The following is an 18260-nucleotide window of genomic DNA, read 5'->3' as shown; positions in this document are numbered from 1 at the left end:
TGCAGTCTGATTCTTTCTGGCTAAATGTTTGGAATATAAATAAAGTCATAATCTTATCATGACTATCATTGTATTTATGAGAATGCTAGCTGTCAGTATTGCTACTGGTATGCAAAATGCCAAATGATTTCTGCAATCCCAGATCTAAAGAGGTAGGTAAAATGAAAAATGGTAGAGAGCAGAAAAGTGGAGGAGAACTAATTTAAACATAGTAAATTTCCCACATTTGCTGTAAGGTAGCAATACTATAGTCTGAGTCACTGTGCAAGGAGATGCTTGTTATGGCGTCCTCCCCAGTCATTGCTGCTTTATTTATAATTTTTTTTCTCACCAGGAATTATTTTTGCCCTGTGTAGTTGAGTCTAGTGTCTTGTAGTAAAGGCTTCTAATGGCTTACTTTATTCCAGCGTCATGCAAGTCATAAATTGTAAATATTTAAGTAAGCATTAAGCTGTACAAATTCAGTTTTAACTTGGAAGAAAAATGGTGCTTTTTTCCCCAAAAGTTCTTATAATTTAAATTGTGGTTGGTTTTTTTTTATATGGGACAAGAAATATGTCTACATTATTCATACTTGAAGAGTTAGTTCCATTCTACTGAATAATTGAACTCTTCTTGTCTTTGTCCTTAGTCTTTTATTTCACACTAATATTCATATCTTTACGCTATTTCCCTCTATAGTCAACATTTGAAAAGCATAATGAAAGCTTCGCTTCTCATTTATTAAAATGCTGATTTCAAAATGATAATCCAGAAGGAGTATTGCAATTTGTATGGTTACAAAACTGGGCTCTTGGAGGATCAGAAGCAAATTTACTATTTTTGCCCTTATGAGATAATTTGAAGTTAATACTTGATGTCATAAATATAAACAATAAAAAATTGGGTGTAAGTGAAATACGACCGCCAAGACATATCCAAATTAATTTTTGTAACTACTGTAGGATGTGAGATAAATATCTGAGGTATCTTTTTTCTAACACAGGACTAATATTTCTCTCCTGTGTTGATAAATACAGCTGATACACATCTGTCAATAATTCGTGCTCAGCTTTCAGAGATGGTCTACGGCGACCATTTTATCAGTGAATTGTTATTATTGGTTAAGACCAGAAATTGAAGAGGACAACAGGATAATTATATCTGTCATTAAAGACATTAATATTCTCTTTTATTCTAGACAGCTTGTAACAATCAATGTAAAATGTATGGGTGATATTGCTTTTTTCTGTGGTTCTCATTGAAAGACTGCCTTTGTACTTGGAATATGCTCAATAACGAAGCCTGACAGGGTAAATGCTTCATTGTGCTTCAGCATTTATTCTTTTAAGAAGCTGAGAGTACCTTTTTCCTTTCTCACCTGAATTGTCTGAAATTATTAATGTTCTTCATGAATCTAAGTTTAAATATTTCAATTTAAAAGAGGCATTTGCTTTCCAAACTAGTCTATTTAGTCTGTTACAGTACTTCTGACTTTCTAATTATTCCATTTGAAATATCACAACTATATTTCAATATTAAATCAAAAGACTGATATTTACATTTTTATATGACCATGGGCTTGCATGCATTCAATTTCAGGCAGAGGAAAGTTCATTTACAAACTCTGCAGGAACTGTCTGAAGTACAGAAAATGACACCGCGGGAACGTATGAGGCTTAGGAAGTTAAACGCTGCAGATGAGAAAGCTAAGAAGTTGAAGTAAGTTGAGCCTAACATTAGCATCATGCCCTAACCATGCAGTTTACCCCATCCAACAGTCTAACAGGAGCATTAGAACTGTCAAGGTAAAACTAAAAATAGAAAGGGTCTTCAGCTACTCAAACTGAATGGGGATTTTTGATGGCTTAAATCACAGTAATTATTTATGTAGGGAGGAAAAAAAAGTCAGAACATTAGCCCAAAACTGGTACTTTGAGCATTGTGTTTCTGGTTAAATAAGTATATGAGAGATTTTTACGTGTTACACTAGGATATCTTTTTTTTTTAAATGACTTGTCATTTTAAGGATTGCACAGTCTGAGGAGTTGAAAATTTAGTTACAATCCAGCTTTTGTCAATTGTTTTGGCCTACAGAGTTTTGCCAATAGAAGTTCAGCTCAAAGAACAGCCTTACCAAATGATCAAACAGGGGGAAAAGACATGTTAGAAAGGTTTTATGATTTATGTTTTTTTTTTTTATTGAGTGAGTGAGACATAATAAAAGGGAGGATTTGAAGGAGAATAAGGACCATCTCTGAGTGGAATACAAAAAACAGCCGGAAAGCTGTGCGTGTATGCATGGATTCCTTTTTTAAATGAAAAGAAGAATATACTGCTTGATGACACACTTGAGTTTTTCTCAGTTAAAAATATTCAATGTTTTATTTGGTATGAATGAAAATTTGAAAAGCACCACATAAATTTTTAATTCATTGTTAATGTTTTCTTCAAAAGCATTTTGCAAAGTGCAATGTAAATTAAGAAATGTTTACTCAGTTATTTATAGAGCATAATTGAGGGAATAATTACTTTTGAACATGAGAATCGGCATCTTTACCCCGTTGTGCCAAAGCAAGTTAGCAATTCAGCAGGGCAATAACATCCTAGTGCAGAAAAATATTGTGAGGTGACATGAAGTCTGAATTTACGGCCTCAGAAACTCTGCAGCTACATATACCTGCAAACCAATATCAATTGCAGTTGAGTGAAAATGCTCAGTAAAATCACATCCTAGCATTACTTGTGCCCGCTTGTGATGCCTATGTCCAAAGGCTACAAACAAAAATCTAAAGGCCTTAATCTCCTTTTGGAAAATATGTCTTATCGGTATGTCTGTCTGTCTGATGCTTACTGTTGCATTTGATACAGGAGACGGTATGTAAATTTATTCTAATTTTTTAAAAAATCTCCTTGAATTGCAACCACTGTATAAATTTAACACCTCTTCTGCATGGTGTTTTCAATAATATGGTAGGCCAATTTTTGTACTTATATGAAATTTATACATATTAAGTCTGTCCCTTTCACTTTTTTAAAATGGATGAAGATTAGGAAATAATACTAATTGCAGCATAGTTCTACTTTGCTTTACATTTTCTTTACTTTCTTGCACTTTAGTGTTTTCTATTTAGATTTTCATGTTTTTTTTTCCCCAGCAACAAAATTAAATAGATTTATTTTGTAATATAAAGGCAACATATTAATCTTCGAATCTTGTTCTCAGACATGAGTCTTTAAAATATGTATCTATATTCAGCTCTGGGTTATTGCCAGCTCATTCTCACTGAAAGTATTTGAAACAGTGCAAAACCTGTACCCTCTCAGACTGGAGATCTGCTTTCAGCGGTACAAATCTGGAGGTGGATGGGAAGGGAACACAGTAACGGAAACTGGAAGAGCTGCTTATTGTAGCACCTGGTCTAAGTAGTCCTGTACAGAAAAATGTGGTTACCAACTCTCCCCCAGGTGAGGTGTTCATAGCATGCAAGTGTTGCGTGCCTGTCTTCAGCTGAAAGGTCCCTGGACTACATGGTGGAATAAAGAACAAAGTATTTAAGGTCTTTGGAAGAAACAAAAAAGACTGAGACTAATAATTTACCATTTCTCAATTATATTATGCAAGTTGTGAGAGAAAAAGATAATAGTGTTGGGAAATAAGTCCTGAAATCTATTTGTGAGTTCACTAAAGCTAACCTCACCTTCAGTAGATGCCATGGGATTCTAGTTATGGAATTTGTTTTTCCGCACCTACTTTTATAAGATCCCTTTATGCAGTCCCTGATCTCACATCCTAAACACTAATATCCTGTTTTTACAGACAGCTGGCAGAAGAAAAATATCAAGAAAATATCAAAAGAATGCAGGAATTCAGGTCCCGTAATTTTCAGCAGCTTAATGTCAATGTCCTACATGTAAGTATGGGCTGTTGTTTCAGAAGCCTCATTTATGCACATTCTGTGTACACCATTTTTCTGTTTTCCATGTGCTTTTTTTTAACACTACAGGCACAGTCCTGTTCTAAGACTAATAATTTGGAAGTGCATCAAAGTCTGGACTGCTTAGTTGAACCTGTAGATCTGTGATGAGGGAAAGTGCATTCAGTTATTCAGATATGGTTCAACAAACTCTCTATTCATTGCACAATGTTCTTTTATTAACTCACCCTTAAATCTAAATCTGCTCTCTGAAATGTACAAACTGACAGTCTGTGTGACATCAGAGTTCAAATACATTCATTTTCAAGATAAGTTTAGAATTGTAATCCTTTAAACACTAATTTGGCATGGTTGTGGGTTCTTTTTATTTGATTAGTTAATACTAACATTTCAAGTAGCTTTTTAATAAGAATGAAGTCTTGGAATGACTTCCAGTGTAAGCTGTCCTTTGCTTTTAAGCTATCTTCAACAGAAGATAGGCCTGTTCAATTCTAGCACTATGTCTTAGGATAGAGGGAACAGTGTCTGTTTGGAAGTAGTCAGTGAAAACATCACAGAAATAATGAGGTTTTGGTTAGTGCTTTGTCTTTTACCTTTTCTTTTGCATGCAGTCTAGTTTCTATTTCCCATGGTGTCTGGAGAAAAAAATATGTTAAATCTGTCTCTACTTAAGGCCAAGTCACTACTGATCATTTACAAATAAGTTAGGGGTGTGTTTTTTAGTGTTTGCTTAATCCAAGACCCAGCAGTTGTGTAGATCAGGGCAATCATTATATTGTGATCCTGCTGAAAGCTCTAATTGTACCTGTTTCTCCATGCTGCTTCATTCGACTAAGGAATCTGATGAGCAGACTTCGAAACCCCTGTTTCATTCTCAGCCAGTTGTTACATGCGACTATGTGTCCATAGGACATGATGAGACATCAAGTCATCTCTGCAAGTCTGAGCTTACAGACCATGGTAAGAATTCAAAATTTGATGTTGAAGTGAAATTTCCTATGAACAAAGCAAGATTTTATTTTACCCCTTGTAGTTAATTTATGGTGGGGAAACTGCAGTATAAAAGTGGTCAGATTTGTAAAGTTGTCAAAAAAATTACAAAGAGAGAAGGAAAATAATCTAGGGGTGGATGTATGTATAGCAAGGTTATGTGGCAGGAGCTCCTTGTTCCCAGAGTTTGAGTGGCCTGTGATCAGTGACAGAGGTGAACACACCTCCAAATGAGATGCTGAGTTAGAAGGAACTAGCCTTAACTTTGCACGTATTAAATGGCTGGTGTAAGAAAAACATTTCCTAAATTATGTCTCCAGTGCAAAAACGAGTACAAGAATTCACAGTGTTTGCACCTTTGGTTCACTTTGATGCCATTTTTTAAATCTAGAACAGTGAGAGAAACAGATGGAAACTCTTTAAACTGTGCTAATCTATACTGTCCTGAAATACTTAGCTACTGTCTAGAGGATATGAAGTACTATGTAACATGTACTTTTGTGTAGATAGGTGACCAAATAGTCAAGCCTGTCAAAAACAGACAGACTGTGGAAATATGCTTAATGAGGAAAATATTTTTAAGAGCATATTTATATGGTTTGTTTCTACAATGTTCTGGAATAGTGTCATACTCTTAAATATTTAAGAATCATTGTGTAAGCACTATTATGGTGCAAGATTTTTAATCAGGTTAGAATCTTGCAAGTATGCATTAATATACTTGTAAGTATGAAAACTACTTTTCTCTAATAGCTCTGCCTTTTAGTGTTGGTTTACGTATGTCTGTGAAGGTATATGCCATAAATTAAAGGCACCAAAATCAGTTTGTTTGTGGTGGAGGTGTTGGTTTTTTTTTTTAATAGCAAATGGCTTTTTTTCTTTCAGTGTAGCCTCATTTATGTCTATATGGTTGGCTTGCTATTTCACAGCGTAAGGAGGGATGACCCATGTAGGAGAGAACCCAGCTGCGAGAAATACATCCTGGGGGTAGGGTGGGGAAACTTGCAAATAGAGGACCAAGAGAAAGCAGTAAATGTGGGTGGGAGATGTAGCAGGGGAAGCATACAAAGATACCTAAATAGAAACAGAACAACATGCATGAAAGGAAGTAAACTGGTTTCTTCCTCTAGAGGTCATTAAGCTGTTAAACTATAATGACAGAAGTTAGATGCGTTTATATCTGTGATGCAAAAGTTGGATCAATCCATTGTACTAAACTGTATGCACGTTTAATTGCTTTTGCCAGAGTGATGCTGAAGTGGTGGGTTCATGAGAAAAAGGCGTTATGGATAGCCAAGAGAAATCACATGGTTTTATTCTTCACTTTGTGGATACCTTGATATTCCTGGAGCTCCTGTCAAAGCTGTTACTTACTCTATTCAGTATTCATACTCTCCTTTTCTTAAACATTTCAGTGCAACCATGCATGTCCTACATGTCTAATCATTAATTAAGTTATTAATGGCACCTTTGTGTTTGAAAATGTAGAAACAGTTTCAGCTATTGATTTTTTTCAATTGAATTTGGTTCTAGATCAATGGGCCGTACAACAGAACAAACAAGAAAACTAGAAGCAAGGCTATAAAATGTTTCTATAAAGTTGTCTTACATGTTAAGTCTTGCTAACCCATACTAGGTTAGCAGAAGTTAGACTACAAATACCAGACTAACAAGCTCCCTAACTAAAAACAGTTGAGGAAGGGGAGAAAGGCAGGGGATGAGACTCAGCAGCAGGATTACTTCAGGGCAGACCTAAAAAATCCTCTCAGGAATGGGAAAATCTGGTGGGGAACAGCTAGGATTGGGGTACTATCCCTAACAGGTAGAGAGAAAAGTTCAAACTATCTTTGGCTCATATCCTGCAGTCCTTAAAAAAAGTTTGCAACATGAACATAAGAGAAGAGCAGGGATTGAAGGATTGAAAGACCAGACTCTTAAAGGGTTAGAGAGAGGCATATAAAAATAAAGCACCTTACACCCTGTTTTCACTGAATATTATCTAAAACGTTATGAAACACAGTTGTATGTCACTGGGGAAGGCATAAAATACAAAGCTCAAGGTTCAGCTTTAGTTAGTAGATTTAAAACCATCCAGTTTTATCACTGGTAGTTGCATTTACTGAAAGCCAGGAAACACATGGCAGAGTAGTTAGTCAAAAATCACTGTGACAGTTTGGGGGTTTGGACTTCACGGTGGACAAGCTTCAGGAATGTCAAAAACACTTAAATGCCGTAGACTTCCTTGAGAAGTTTAAACTTCTCTCCATGTTTGTTTTATGTAATCTGCAATGATCTTCTGAACATTTTTCATTCTAATTAGCCATACTGCACACGTGAAGAACATGTAAAAGAGTTGCCTGAAATAGAAAATTGCTGAACGATTTGTTAGTCTTCCAGCAGGTGGTTTTTTTTTTTGGAGTATGAAAGAGATCTGAGTGGACCTTATGCTTTTGACGTTGAGATGAACTCAGTCTATTACAGAAAAAATTAATCCAGATCGTTGGCAGTTGGTACAAGTTCTTCAGAAACTTAAAGGAATAATCTGATTCTTACTTTTACAGAGAAATGCTGCAGGTAATAGAAATACTTCTTTTAACAATAAAAGTCAGTTAGTTCTTCAACATCATGTTCCTTACTGTGCCATCCAGCTATACTATGCAGATTTATTCTTTTCTCGTAGAGACTGGGAACACTGCTGAGTTCTGTGGTACTGACTGAGAGGGTGTTTTTTAAATCTTGACTGTTTAGATGTCACTTGCTAAGCCACGCCAGCTTGGGATGGCTGGTACACCTTGGTGTGCTGTTGCTTTTCTCCCTGTTCACTTCTGGGATTCTGGGAACATGTTCTGCAGTACCCTCCATGCCTCAGAAAATGAAAAAATTGAAGAGGGGAAGACATCAAAGAAACATGAGCTTTTGCAGACAAAAACCACTGTGAAAATCATCCATGCTTGTGTTACTTAAGCTCAAGAAGAAAGGGACCCAGTTATGACCTGGGAGTGGGCAGCAGTAAAAAATTGTGAAGAGCAAGTTATGCTGTTTATGTTTTAATGAGCCAAGAGAGGAAGCTGTGCATTAAGCACACATAATCCAGAGCCATTAGCTTGCCTCCTGTTGGTGCTCTGCTAGAGAGAAAGTGCTGTCCCCCAGTCTCACCTCTTTCTCACCATTTGCTTGTGTTCCATGGAAAGAGTATAAGCTTCAGTTTGACCACCAAGTCCAGACTGTGACTACCATAGGCATCTACTTGCACTGTCCCCTTCCTAAAGAATTTGACCTGTTCTATACACTCTGGAAATTTCCTTCTGCTTCTCTGCATAGAAAGCTGTTCCTGGGCCAAAATACTGCAGTGCTTGTGAATGTTTTTACTTCTTTCGGGCTGTTTCATGCCAAGAGTTTTAAGATGCGTTGTCTTATTGCCTTGCAACTTAAGTAGTTCTCCTCTTTCCTTTACTTTTCTCCTCGTGTTTTTATAGGCAGCAGTAACATCCTTCTGTGTAATACCCCTACATAATACTTCTGTAATGTTCATATGTTTTAACAGTGGTAATTTCCTTATTCCTTCCTTAAGATGCTTCCAAGCTGTTTTGTCCCAATTTACAATAGATTATTTTGGTTTTAATGCTTAAACTCATGACTCTGTTCTTTGAATTTTCTCCTTTTCCATTACTCCATCTCTCAGGGTCACCCAGTGTATTTGTTATAATATCCTGATCCTGCTTTGTATTGGTGATGCACTCTAGCTTAGCTTCTGGAAAGCAGTGCTGTGCGTACTAACCCTGGCAGAGCAGATCTCTCCCTGGCCAGTTGTGCAGTGCTGCTCTCAGCTGCCCAGTGACGTGTTGCTTCTGCGCCATTCCCACCCTCCTCGTGGTCAGCACGCTAGCCACGACAGGAAGCATCTGACAAGCTGCTCTGCAGTGCTGACCCAGCTTGCAGGGAAATCAAGTGTCCTTTCCTAAAGCATAAGCCTATATGGTTAGTAGAACTCATAACTACACAAGCATGGGACATCCTCTTGGCATGCAGTGCCAGGAGGATACGTGGGCAGGCACGCTGGGTTATTAAGGAATAGCTCTGTAAATCTTCGGGTTCCAGGACTTTGTCTCTCCAGTTCCTTGATTTAGCTGCATTTTGCATGCATGCCAGAGTAAAGGATTCTTCTGGTTTGACTATTCTCTCCATGCTGCAAATCTTCAGAGAGTCATGGCAGATGGATAGGTAACATTCCTTGTAATAGTGAAGGTTTAAAAACGTGCTTTAAATTTTTGTTTCTCTTAAGTTATTACAATAAGTTTTTAACAGTTTTGTATCTTTACTCGTACAATCTGGAGTAAAAAATGTTCCCTTTTCTTTTTTTGTAAAAGGGTAGGCAACAGAGTTGCTAAGAAAAGATTCAGCTAGAAGAATAACTTTTATAATTATTGTTAACCATATTAAGTAAATGGCTGAGGTGGTATGTTGAGTATATCATTAGAAAGGTATATGCTCTTACTGTATTGTTTCAGCTAATTAGACCACTAACGTGCTCCTTGGAAATGTAAACCTTTTTGAATATAAACCAATGAAAAATGGCTTTACTCGTTTGCAACTATTTTATGTAATAGTTTTAAACGGCATTAAAATTTTTAGATTTGTTAATTGGAAGCAAAACTGAAAAGAAATTGTATTTTGGTAATGAAATATTTATGGAAAGATATTTTGTAGTTGTGTTCAGTATTCACTGAAAAATGTTGAGGTCTCCATCTTATGTGTCAGGAATTTATGTAACTGTCATCAAACAAATAATGTAAAACTAGGGTGGACAGAGCAGTTAAGAATATATTGTACTACTAGGAACAGTTTTGCTTTACTATAGTGAACTTCATGTCTTTTCCATTTCTAGTTTCTCCAAGTACAAGCAAGAGACAGAAGAGATGAAGCAGGTTTTGTACTGAGATTGTACTCAGACACTGAGCTGCTGTCAGTGTAAAACACAAATATTTGTGTGTTGAAAATATATATGTGAATGTGTACACTTGATTTAATTTCAAGGAATAGCAGAAAATAGCTATTGATTAACAACTAAATTCCCTTTATTTTTATTTGGATTTTTTTCTTTTCTGCTACATTTCTCCAGCTTATTTTGTTGATTAATTATTTCTGAGTATTAGAAAGTATATTTTGCAAATCATGGCAATGAAGCAGGCATGGGCAATGCAAAATGTGTCAGGAGAAACCTGTATATCTGTTTTTCCTATTTTTGCTGATACTTTCCTAGAAAATAAGTAATTCATCCTCTCCGATTACTATCGGAAAGAAAAGTCCCCTTGCAATGGATTGATTAACGTGACTTCCCATCACCCCTGCCCTGCCACCTCTCAACCTATTTCTTTATAGAAATTGTCTCCATTTGAACTAGGACAGATATGCCAGTGTACATTTTCCTGGAGATCACTGTATGTTCAGTGCACATACTTAGCTTTCAATAGTGGTTTTGTGAAAATAATGGTGAGACAGATTGTATTGTGCTGCCAACTAGAGGTCAGTCTTTTGTATAAGAAAAAAAAGATGTAAAAAAAGAATTGTCCCTATATAACTGCTTATTTCCATGAATGGTATTCACTGCAGCTGGAATAAAATTATTTATTTTCTAAAATATGGGCAAAAATTATCGTATCCATGAGCTATACCCAGCCCTGATATCATGGATGAATATGGTCAGTGCCTTCTTATGCCAGCTAGAGCCAGACAGGTCCATTAGATGCTTAATGTTCCTTCTAATGGGTCCTCCTTCTAAAGAACTACTGGAAACATCATGTAAGTAATGCGTTACTTTCTAGCATAGCAATATAGATTATCTTAATCTACTAATTAACTTTATTGAGCTTATAGTCTACTTTTCTGATCATACAAAAAAGCCATCAGAAGAGCAGATGTCTGTTTTCCAGACAACTGAATATTGAGAGAATTTTCAAATGCTGAGGGTCATCTTTTCCATGGATTTGATAGTACCGGTAGACCACCATGGCTTTTCTGTGTGGGCTACCACACACTGGGCTAGGTAGGGTGGAAAATTGCAGCTCTAACACTGTATCATATTAATTATTTGAGTACAAGTCCTTTTGCTTTGGTTACAGTTGCTTCTAAGGAAGCCAGATTTTACAGCATAATTCCTCTCAACTCTGCATACAGATTGATTCCTCTTGACTGGCTCAAAGTTTGCAGAGGTATTTAATAAATAGGAAGAAACACTAGTTATGAGGACTTACTTGTAATGATTCGAGAGAAATCTTTATCAGAGCATGCATTGTACTTATCCATGTGGGAAATTAGTGTGGAATATCTGAAGGTTCTTAGTTTACTACATAGAAAATCCTCTAGGTAGAGAAGCTCAGTCTTTGCAGTTGGAAACAGCATGAAGAGCAAGGCATAATCCTGTTATACAACTGTAATAGCTAAATGGTCAAGGTTTCCGATTCAATTTCTACAGTAGAACTTGCCTTGAAATTGGCTACAAAATTATAAACTGTATCTAAATGTGCTTCCAGATAGCTCAGTGCAATTACAGATGCAACAAAAAATACTGTTTCCTTACCATCATCTTTGATCCTTCTGATTTGGATCAGTTTTTACAGTTGAAATATACTGAGTTGAAAGCTATCTCCATTACCAAACCCCATACTTTTTAGAGGAGCCATAAGGAGCATTAAATTCAACAAGCTACAGTCTAACAGGCATGAAAACTTAAAGCCACGCACTGACATTCATGGCTGAAAGTGCCACTTTATATTCCTGTCAATTTCACAGCTGATGAGACATGGTAAACAAGAGTGGGGGAGATTTTTTTTTCAAAGTATTCAAGAAATTATATATGCAAATGCATCCATATTTCTAAGGGCTTGTCCTCATTGCAGCACTTACGTACGTGGAATGAATTAGGGGTCTGCATAAACTACTATGCTCTTAAGAGACGTGTTTGTGTGTGGGAAAGGGTAAAGTTACAGGAGCAAAATAGCATAAGCTAAGTACTTGTGGAATTTAAATTCTTTGTGCAGAAAGAGAATGTCAAAACTTGAAGGCATATAAATTAAAGGGACATATTATATGATCTCTCTGACCTGTATTATAGTTCTTTTTATTTCTGTGTTCTGCAAAGATTATAACATGTTAAATTCCTTAGCTTAATATGTCGCAATACGTTACATCTGACAAACCCCTGATTTCATTACAATTCCGAAGTAGCTAAGTACATTACAGTAATTGCATACATTATTTTTATATTTCCACTGCTAATTGTAATTGTACGGATATACTGCTTTGAAATTCGAGTGGGCAAAGTTCAGTTGACTCTCAATTAGGAAATGTTCACTCATCATAAAATATTGTGGGGTTTTTCTGCTCTGTTATTTTTACAAGCTTTGAAGGATTTTCAAGGTATTTTTTTAGATCTTGGAAGGTTAAAAGCCTGTAATATTTCTGAGCACATCTTTAAGTTTCTCTGCACATGCACATTTTGTTTAGTGCCTGAAGAATGGTACTTACGTGTACTGATTGGGTAACTGAGTAACACTGCAAAATGTGAACATACAGGCAATCACACTGCTCGAAGGCTTTTAGGAAAATCATATCTTGTTTTGGTTTTCAGTCTGGCAAGTCAAAATAGAACAGAATAATGTTTATAATAAGTGGCATTAAGCACCTTTCTACATTATTATTGTTATAGTATTCTTTGTAATCAGAAAGACTTGTCTCAGTTAAGAAGATAGTGTTGCAGTGATTTCTGCTGTGGTCTTCTCTTTTGTATGGCTACCCTATTTCTGGGATCATAAGGCATATTTCCTGACTCGCTGCTTGCTGAAATGAAACCATGGGATGCTTGCTGAGACAAACTTGCCTGCTTAGTTCTGGCATTTACAGTTACCAGTCCTTCACTTGTCCTTGGCACATGGGGTGACAAAACTCCTGAGACTCTCGCAGGGTTTGAGCGTGTAGGCATGCTGGGAGTGTGCCCTCTGACCAGCTCATCTGTCTCGTGTGTTCATTGCTCGGTTTCACACTGATATCCCACCTTGGCCAAGATTCAATTAAAGGAATAATAAATCTGATTTATTCTAGCAAAAGCAAGGTTTAACAAAGTTCGCAAGTTTTAGCGACAAAAAGGAAAATGAATCAATGCTTTTTTATTTTTTTTTTAATTGACTGAAGCATTGTTCTCCTTGTTTAAGGAGTTCTTCCCTAGAAGTATTGCCTTTGGAGAGCTGATTTCTTGCTGTGGTTATAGCTCCCCATTTAAACCCTTCTTCCATGAGGGCAACCATAGAATTAAAGAGACATCCATAGGAATTTTATGATGTTTCAAAGTCTAGTTTTTATAGTAATTTAGAAACCTCTATGCATAGGTTTCTATGCCTACCCCATTATCTTCAAGTTTTTACTCAAATGCTTTAGCTTATTTGAGGGCCATCAAGGAGTTGAACTCGACTCATAACCTCCTCAGGAAACCTTTTCCAAAACTCTGCTACTGTTCAGTGTACACAGCTTCTTAAATCTTTCCATAGCTTCACAAAATTCACAGCTAGCTTCTTACAGGAAGTCTTGCTCTTACAGCTTCCCAGAGAGAAACTTGTAGAACAAAGTGTTTACATAGCAGTTATTAAAAATCCCAATCACTTTGAAATTATGGGGAGAGTGCAAATTATGTTACTCTACAGCTCCTTTTTTTTCTGACCTATTTTTTGTTCTGATTTAGTTTGGCATTGATAAACAGAACCCATCTCAAAATTCACCTTGGTCAATGACTACAGTTAAAATTATTCTGGCCAAGCCTTTTTAAAACCTACATGGGAAGTCCCTTCATTCCTTCCAAAGCATTTTGTTAAAAAACATTTACAAAACTTTGTGTGAATTTAGGAAACAATTAGAAGCAAATGTACCTAGACTGTGTATGCACAAAAATTAATAGATACTATTATAACAGACACTTTCAGATAATGAGAGTGTTTTCACAGAATCACAGAATGGCAGGGAATGGAAGGGACCTCTGGACATCATCTCGTCCAGCCCCCCTGCTTGAGCAGGGACACCCAGAGCAGGGGACATAGGACCATGTCCAGGTGGGTTTTGAATGTCTCCAGAAAAGGAGATTTCACAGCTTCTCTGGGCAGCCTGTGCCACTGCTCTGGCACCCGCACAGGAAAGATGATTTTCCTCATGTTTAAATGGAACTTCCTGCGTTCCAGTTTGTGCCCATTGCCCCTTGTCTTGTCATTGGGCACCACTGAAAAGAGTCTGGCCCCATTCTCTTGACACCCACCCTTCAAATATTTGTATGCATTGACGAGATTCCCCCTCAGTCTTTTCTTCTCCAGGCTAAACAAACCCAGGTCTCTCAGCCTTTCCTCATAAGGGTGGTGTTCCAGTCCCCAGATCACCTTCATAGCTCTCTGCTGGACGTGCTCAAGCAGTTCCCTGTGTTTCTTAAACTGGGGGCCCAAAACTGGATGCAGTACTCCAAATGTGGTCTCGCTAGGGCAGAGTAGAGGGGGAGGATAGCCTCCATCAACATGCTGGCCACACTCCTATTAATGCACCCCAGGACACCGTTGGCCTTGTTGGCCACAAGGGCACATTGCTAGCTCATGATCAACCTGCTGTCCACCAGCACTCCCAGGTCCTTCTCAATATGATTATATTGAACAGCACTGGACCCAGCACAGACCCCTGCAGAACACTACTAGTTACAGGCCTCCAACCAGACTCTGTGCTGTTAATCACAACCCTCTGAGCTCTGTTGTTCACCCGTTCTCAATCTACCTCACTGTCCTCTCATCTAACCCACACTTCCTAAGCGTACCTATAAGGATGTTATGGGAGACTGTCAAAAGCCTTGCTGAAGTCAAGCTGAACAACATTCACTGCTCTTTCTTCATCTACCCAGCCAGCCATGCCATCACAGAAGTCTATTAGCTTGGTCAAGCATGATGTCCCCTTGGTGAATCCATGTTTACTACTTCTTATAACATTCACGTCTGGGGGCTGGGATGCCTGAGGGCCAGCCTTAGCAGTAAAGACTGCAGCAAAGAAGGCATTCGGTAACTCTGCCTTTTCTGCATCCTGCGTCACCAGGGCACTCACCTTGCTCAGCAGTGGGCCCAGTTTGCCCAGTCTTCCTTTTACTGCTGATGTATTTAAGAAGCCCTTCTTGTTATCCTTGACACCCCTTGCCATATTTTGTTCCAAGTGGGCCTTGGCCTTCCTTGTTGCATCTCTGCATACCCTGACCATATTTCTATATTCATCCCAAGTGGCCAGTCTCTTTTTCCACATACTGTAAACCTCCTTCTTCCATTTGAGTTTCTCTAGAAGCTCTTTGTTCATCCATGTGGGTCTCCTGGTTTTAAAATCTCCTTAGAAAGATACTTGGGTTTATTCCAGGTTGTCCTACTTACAGGGCCATGTAGCTTTATGCTGCACCTTAGACTTAGATTTAAACCAATGTAAATAAAAACACACCAGGCATTTACTTGCAAACAAAGCATCTGTGAACAGGATGGTGTTGCAAAACACTCAATAAGGAATCCCAGTCCACCCATTTGCCACAGCTTTCTGGCCCTTTATCAAACTAAACAGCATTTCTGGGGAACTGGGCCAAATGATGTCGCGACATAAGAAGCTCCAGCCAATTCCAAGTAAGGGAGAATTTGCTCAGAAAGTAGCTGTAAATACTGAATTAGTTTGCAGTTTCTACCAGTTCAGCTTTCAGTGCCTGTTGCTGTCAGACAGCTAGCTGGAGGAAATAAGAAGGTGACAGCAATGAAGGAGCTTGGTTTATGTTCTCTTGCTATTTTATCTGCTCCATGGAGTAAAGTGTGCCCCTGCAATCTAGCAAATACATTGACTTTCACCAGTTAATTTCATCTAGGTGTTTAAGGTCTCTATACTTTTTTCCTAAATTTGCTTGGTTGCAATAATTGCCTTGTTTTTGTACTTGTCCAACATATAACTTATATTACAGCTTATATCCAAATTAAATGTATTTTACATCTTTGCTACATCCAGACTCTCATGTGCACATCTGCTTACACCAGGTTTGGATCTGTACTGTTCCAATTTGTCTTCTACTCTTTCAGTAAGTTCTGGTTGTGAAAACATCCCCAATTTATGTCTTAAAAATGGCATTTGTGAACTGAATCTCAGGGAGAAGGAAGTGACTATTTCAAGGGGCAGCTTTTTGTATTAATACATGGACTCTCCTTCCCAATGCTGTCATCAGATTGAAAGGGAAACTATCAGGTCATGTCTGCCAGATTCAGCAGGAAAACTGAGTTTTTATTTGAAAGTATGCTTTGACTGATCAAAAAAGTTTAAAATAACTCAAGGACTAAGGTAGTTTTAAATTGATGTTGTACGGTAGCTTTGTGGTCATTTTTCCTTTAATTTACAGGTTTTGCTCTGCTCCTGCTAGAAACTGTGCAAATGATAGGGCAACCTTTACAATAATAGGGCCTCTTTGTGCATAAAGGAAATGGCTTCCACGACTCACTAAGTGCTCCCTGTTATTGACTATATCGCTATATTGTTCTTTCTCTCCATTCTTCCATCAGTACTAAAAGGATTTCTGAATATTTAGAAAATTTTTAGATTTGCTGAACTTTAAACTGTGCTTGAAAGGCAGCATGGCGTCATCTTCATAGTCACTGCCCACCAGAGCTCCCATTTCTGTACACCCAACAATTAGAAAATCAGAAGAAAAAAGAAAAACAACAAAATCACTCAGAAAATTAGGGGGGAAAAGTGATGAAGGTGTTCCTTCTCGCTGTTCATTTTTGTTAACAACTCCTTTTAGCAACAAATTTTTTCCTCTCATGCTTTGTCTCTGTACATACTGATAAAATACTGTGAGGTGGAAGGTTTTGGGAAAAGAACGGTGTCCTTCAAATAAAACATTTTTATTGGAAATTTCATTTTGATTTAAAGAAAAGTATTTTTTCATTGGAAAACCATTTTGAACTACTTCATTTCTAACATCAAGTAGTAGAAGATTCCCATAAAGCTACTCTGATTTACATCCTCTTTATTTCTGTTTTTCTCTAGACATTTCACAGTAGGTAAATCATCAGTCAGTGAAGCCCACAAGTAAAATGAGTCTTTTTTCTTTTTAAAATACTAAAGGGAAAGTTATAAAATATTAATGTTTAACTTTGGTTATATTTCTAGTTCTCATTTAGAACAACCCATTTTACTTTACGTCTGTGCTGTCCACGGCCATTTCAGAAGGTAATTCTTTTAATGACTTCATAGTCCTTTTGTGCTTAGCCAAAAGGGCTGTACAAGAATTCAATGGGCACAAAAGTCATTTCTTAAACAGCACATTTTCTGAGAGTCTTTTTCAGCCTGGTTGAGAAGAGCCGGACAAAAGCTTCGACTGACATTCTGAACAATGAAGCTTCAGAGCTTAATAATGCGTCTCTTATCTATAGCTGACCAAAGGATGGTGATTCTCTTTGATGGAAACTTTTAAAGTTGAAGTTTTGTGTCTTGTACTGGGGGGAAAAAAAACAACCCAAAACCAAAACAAAACCCAAACCAATCTGAGTGAGCTTAAATTTTAATAATGGAGTTACCTTATTTTTTCCAATTGTATGAGCACTGACCTGAACTGCAGAGGGGCACAGAGCCCTTGCTTTCCTTTATGGTAGAATTTCACATTCAGGATTATGTAGCTTGGAGAAACGTACCTCTATGTTTCAAACCTCTCTCCTAGTGACAATGCTTCAGCTCTTCCTGTTTTCTTCTTCGAAGGGAGAAATCCCTTTCTGTTCTCTCCTTCTGTGATAACTGATGCACTGCTCTGAAGAGTGCTAGCCAGCTGTGTTCACTGACTCCTTTTGCTGCTGATTTGTGAGAACGTGTACACATTGCAGGGGCATACCAGAACAGGCAAGGTTCTGCATAGCGTGTGAATGTGTATGTTAAATATGTGCACACACACAGATCTGGTGTAATTCTAAACAGTTTGTTTGTGGAGCATCATGTAACCACAGAATCATAAAATAATTTAGGTCGGAAGGGACCTCTGGCAGTCTGTAGTCTAATCCACTGCTCAAAGCAGATCTGATCAGATCAGGTTGCTCAGGGCTGTGTCTGGTCAAGACTTGAACCCCTCCAGAGATTGAGCTCCTGCAGCTTCTTTAAGCCCTGTTCCAGTATTTGATCACTCTCATGTAAAAGTTTTTTTTCCTAATGTCAGATTGGAATGTATTATGTTCCAGCTGGTGTTCGTTGCCTCTTGTCCCATTACCATGCACCTCTGATGAAGAGTCTGGCTCCATCTTCCTTTTATCCTCTAAGAAGATAGTCACAGACAGCAAT

General features: G+C 37.7%; 1 protein-coding gene across 1 annotated transcript in view; it reads left to right on the top strand.

The window, feature by feature from the left end:
* NEK11 (NIMA related kinase 11) overlaps positions 1-18260 on the top strand; it is a 101787-nt gene that overhangs the window by 46469 nt on the left and 37058 nt on the right. Inside the window, exons 10-12 of the mRNA XM_064444139.1 lie at positions 1582-1701; positions 3800-3893; positions 4754-4877. Of these exons, the coding sequence (XP_064300209.1) occupies positions 1582-1701; positions 3800-3893; positions 4754-4877 (338 nt within the window). The remainder of the gene's footprint in view (positions 1-1581; positions 1702-3799; positions 3894-4753; positions 4878-18260) is intronic.

Source organism: Phalacrocorax carbo, chromosome 2 (assembly GCF_963921805.1).
Source record: "Phalacrocorax carbo chromosome 2, bPhaCar2.1, whole genome shotgun sequence".
Classification (NCBI taxonomy): Eukaryota; Metazoa; Chordata; class Aves; order Suliformes; family Phalacrocoracidae; genus Phalacrocorax; species Phalacrocorax carbo.
This window is presented reverse-complemented; position numbering and strand designations above follow the sequence as displayed.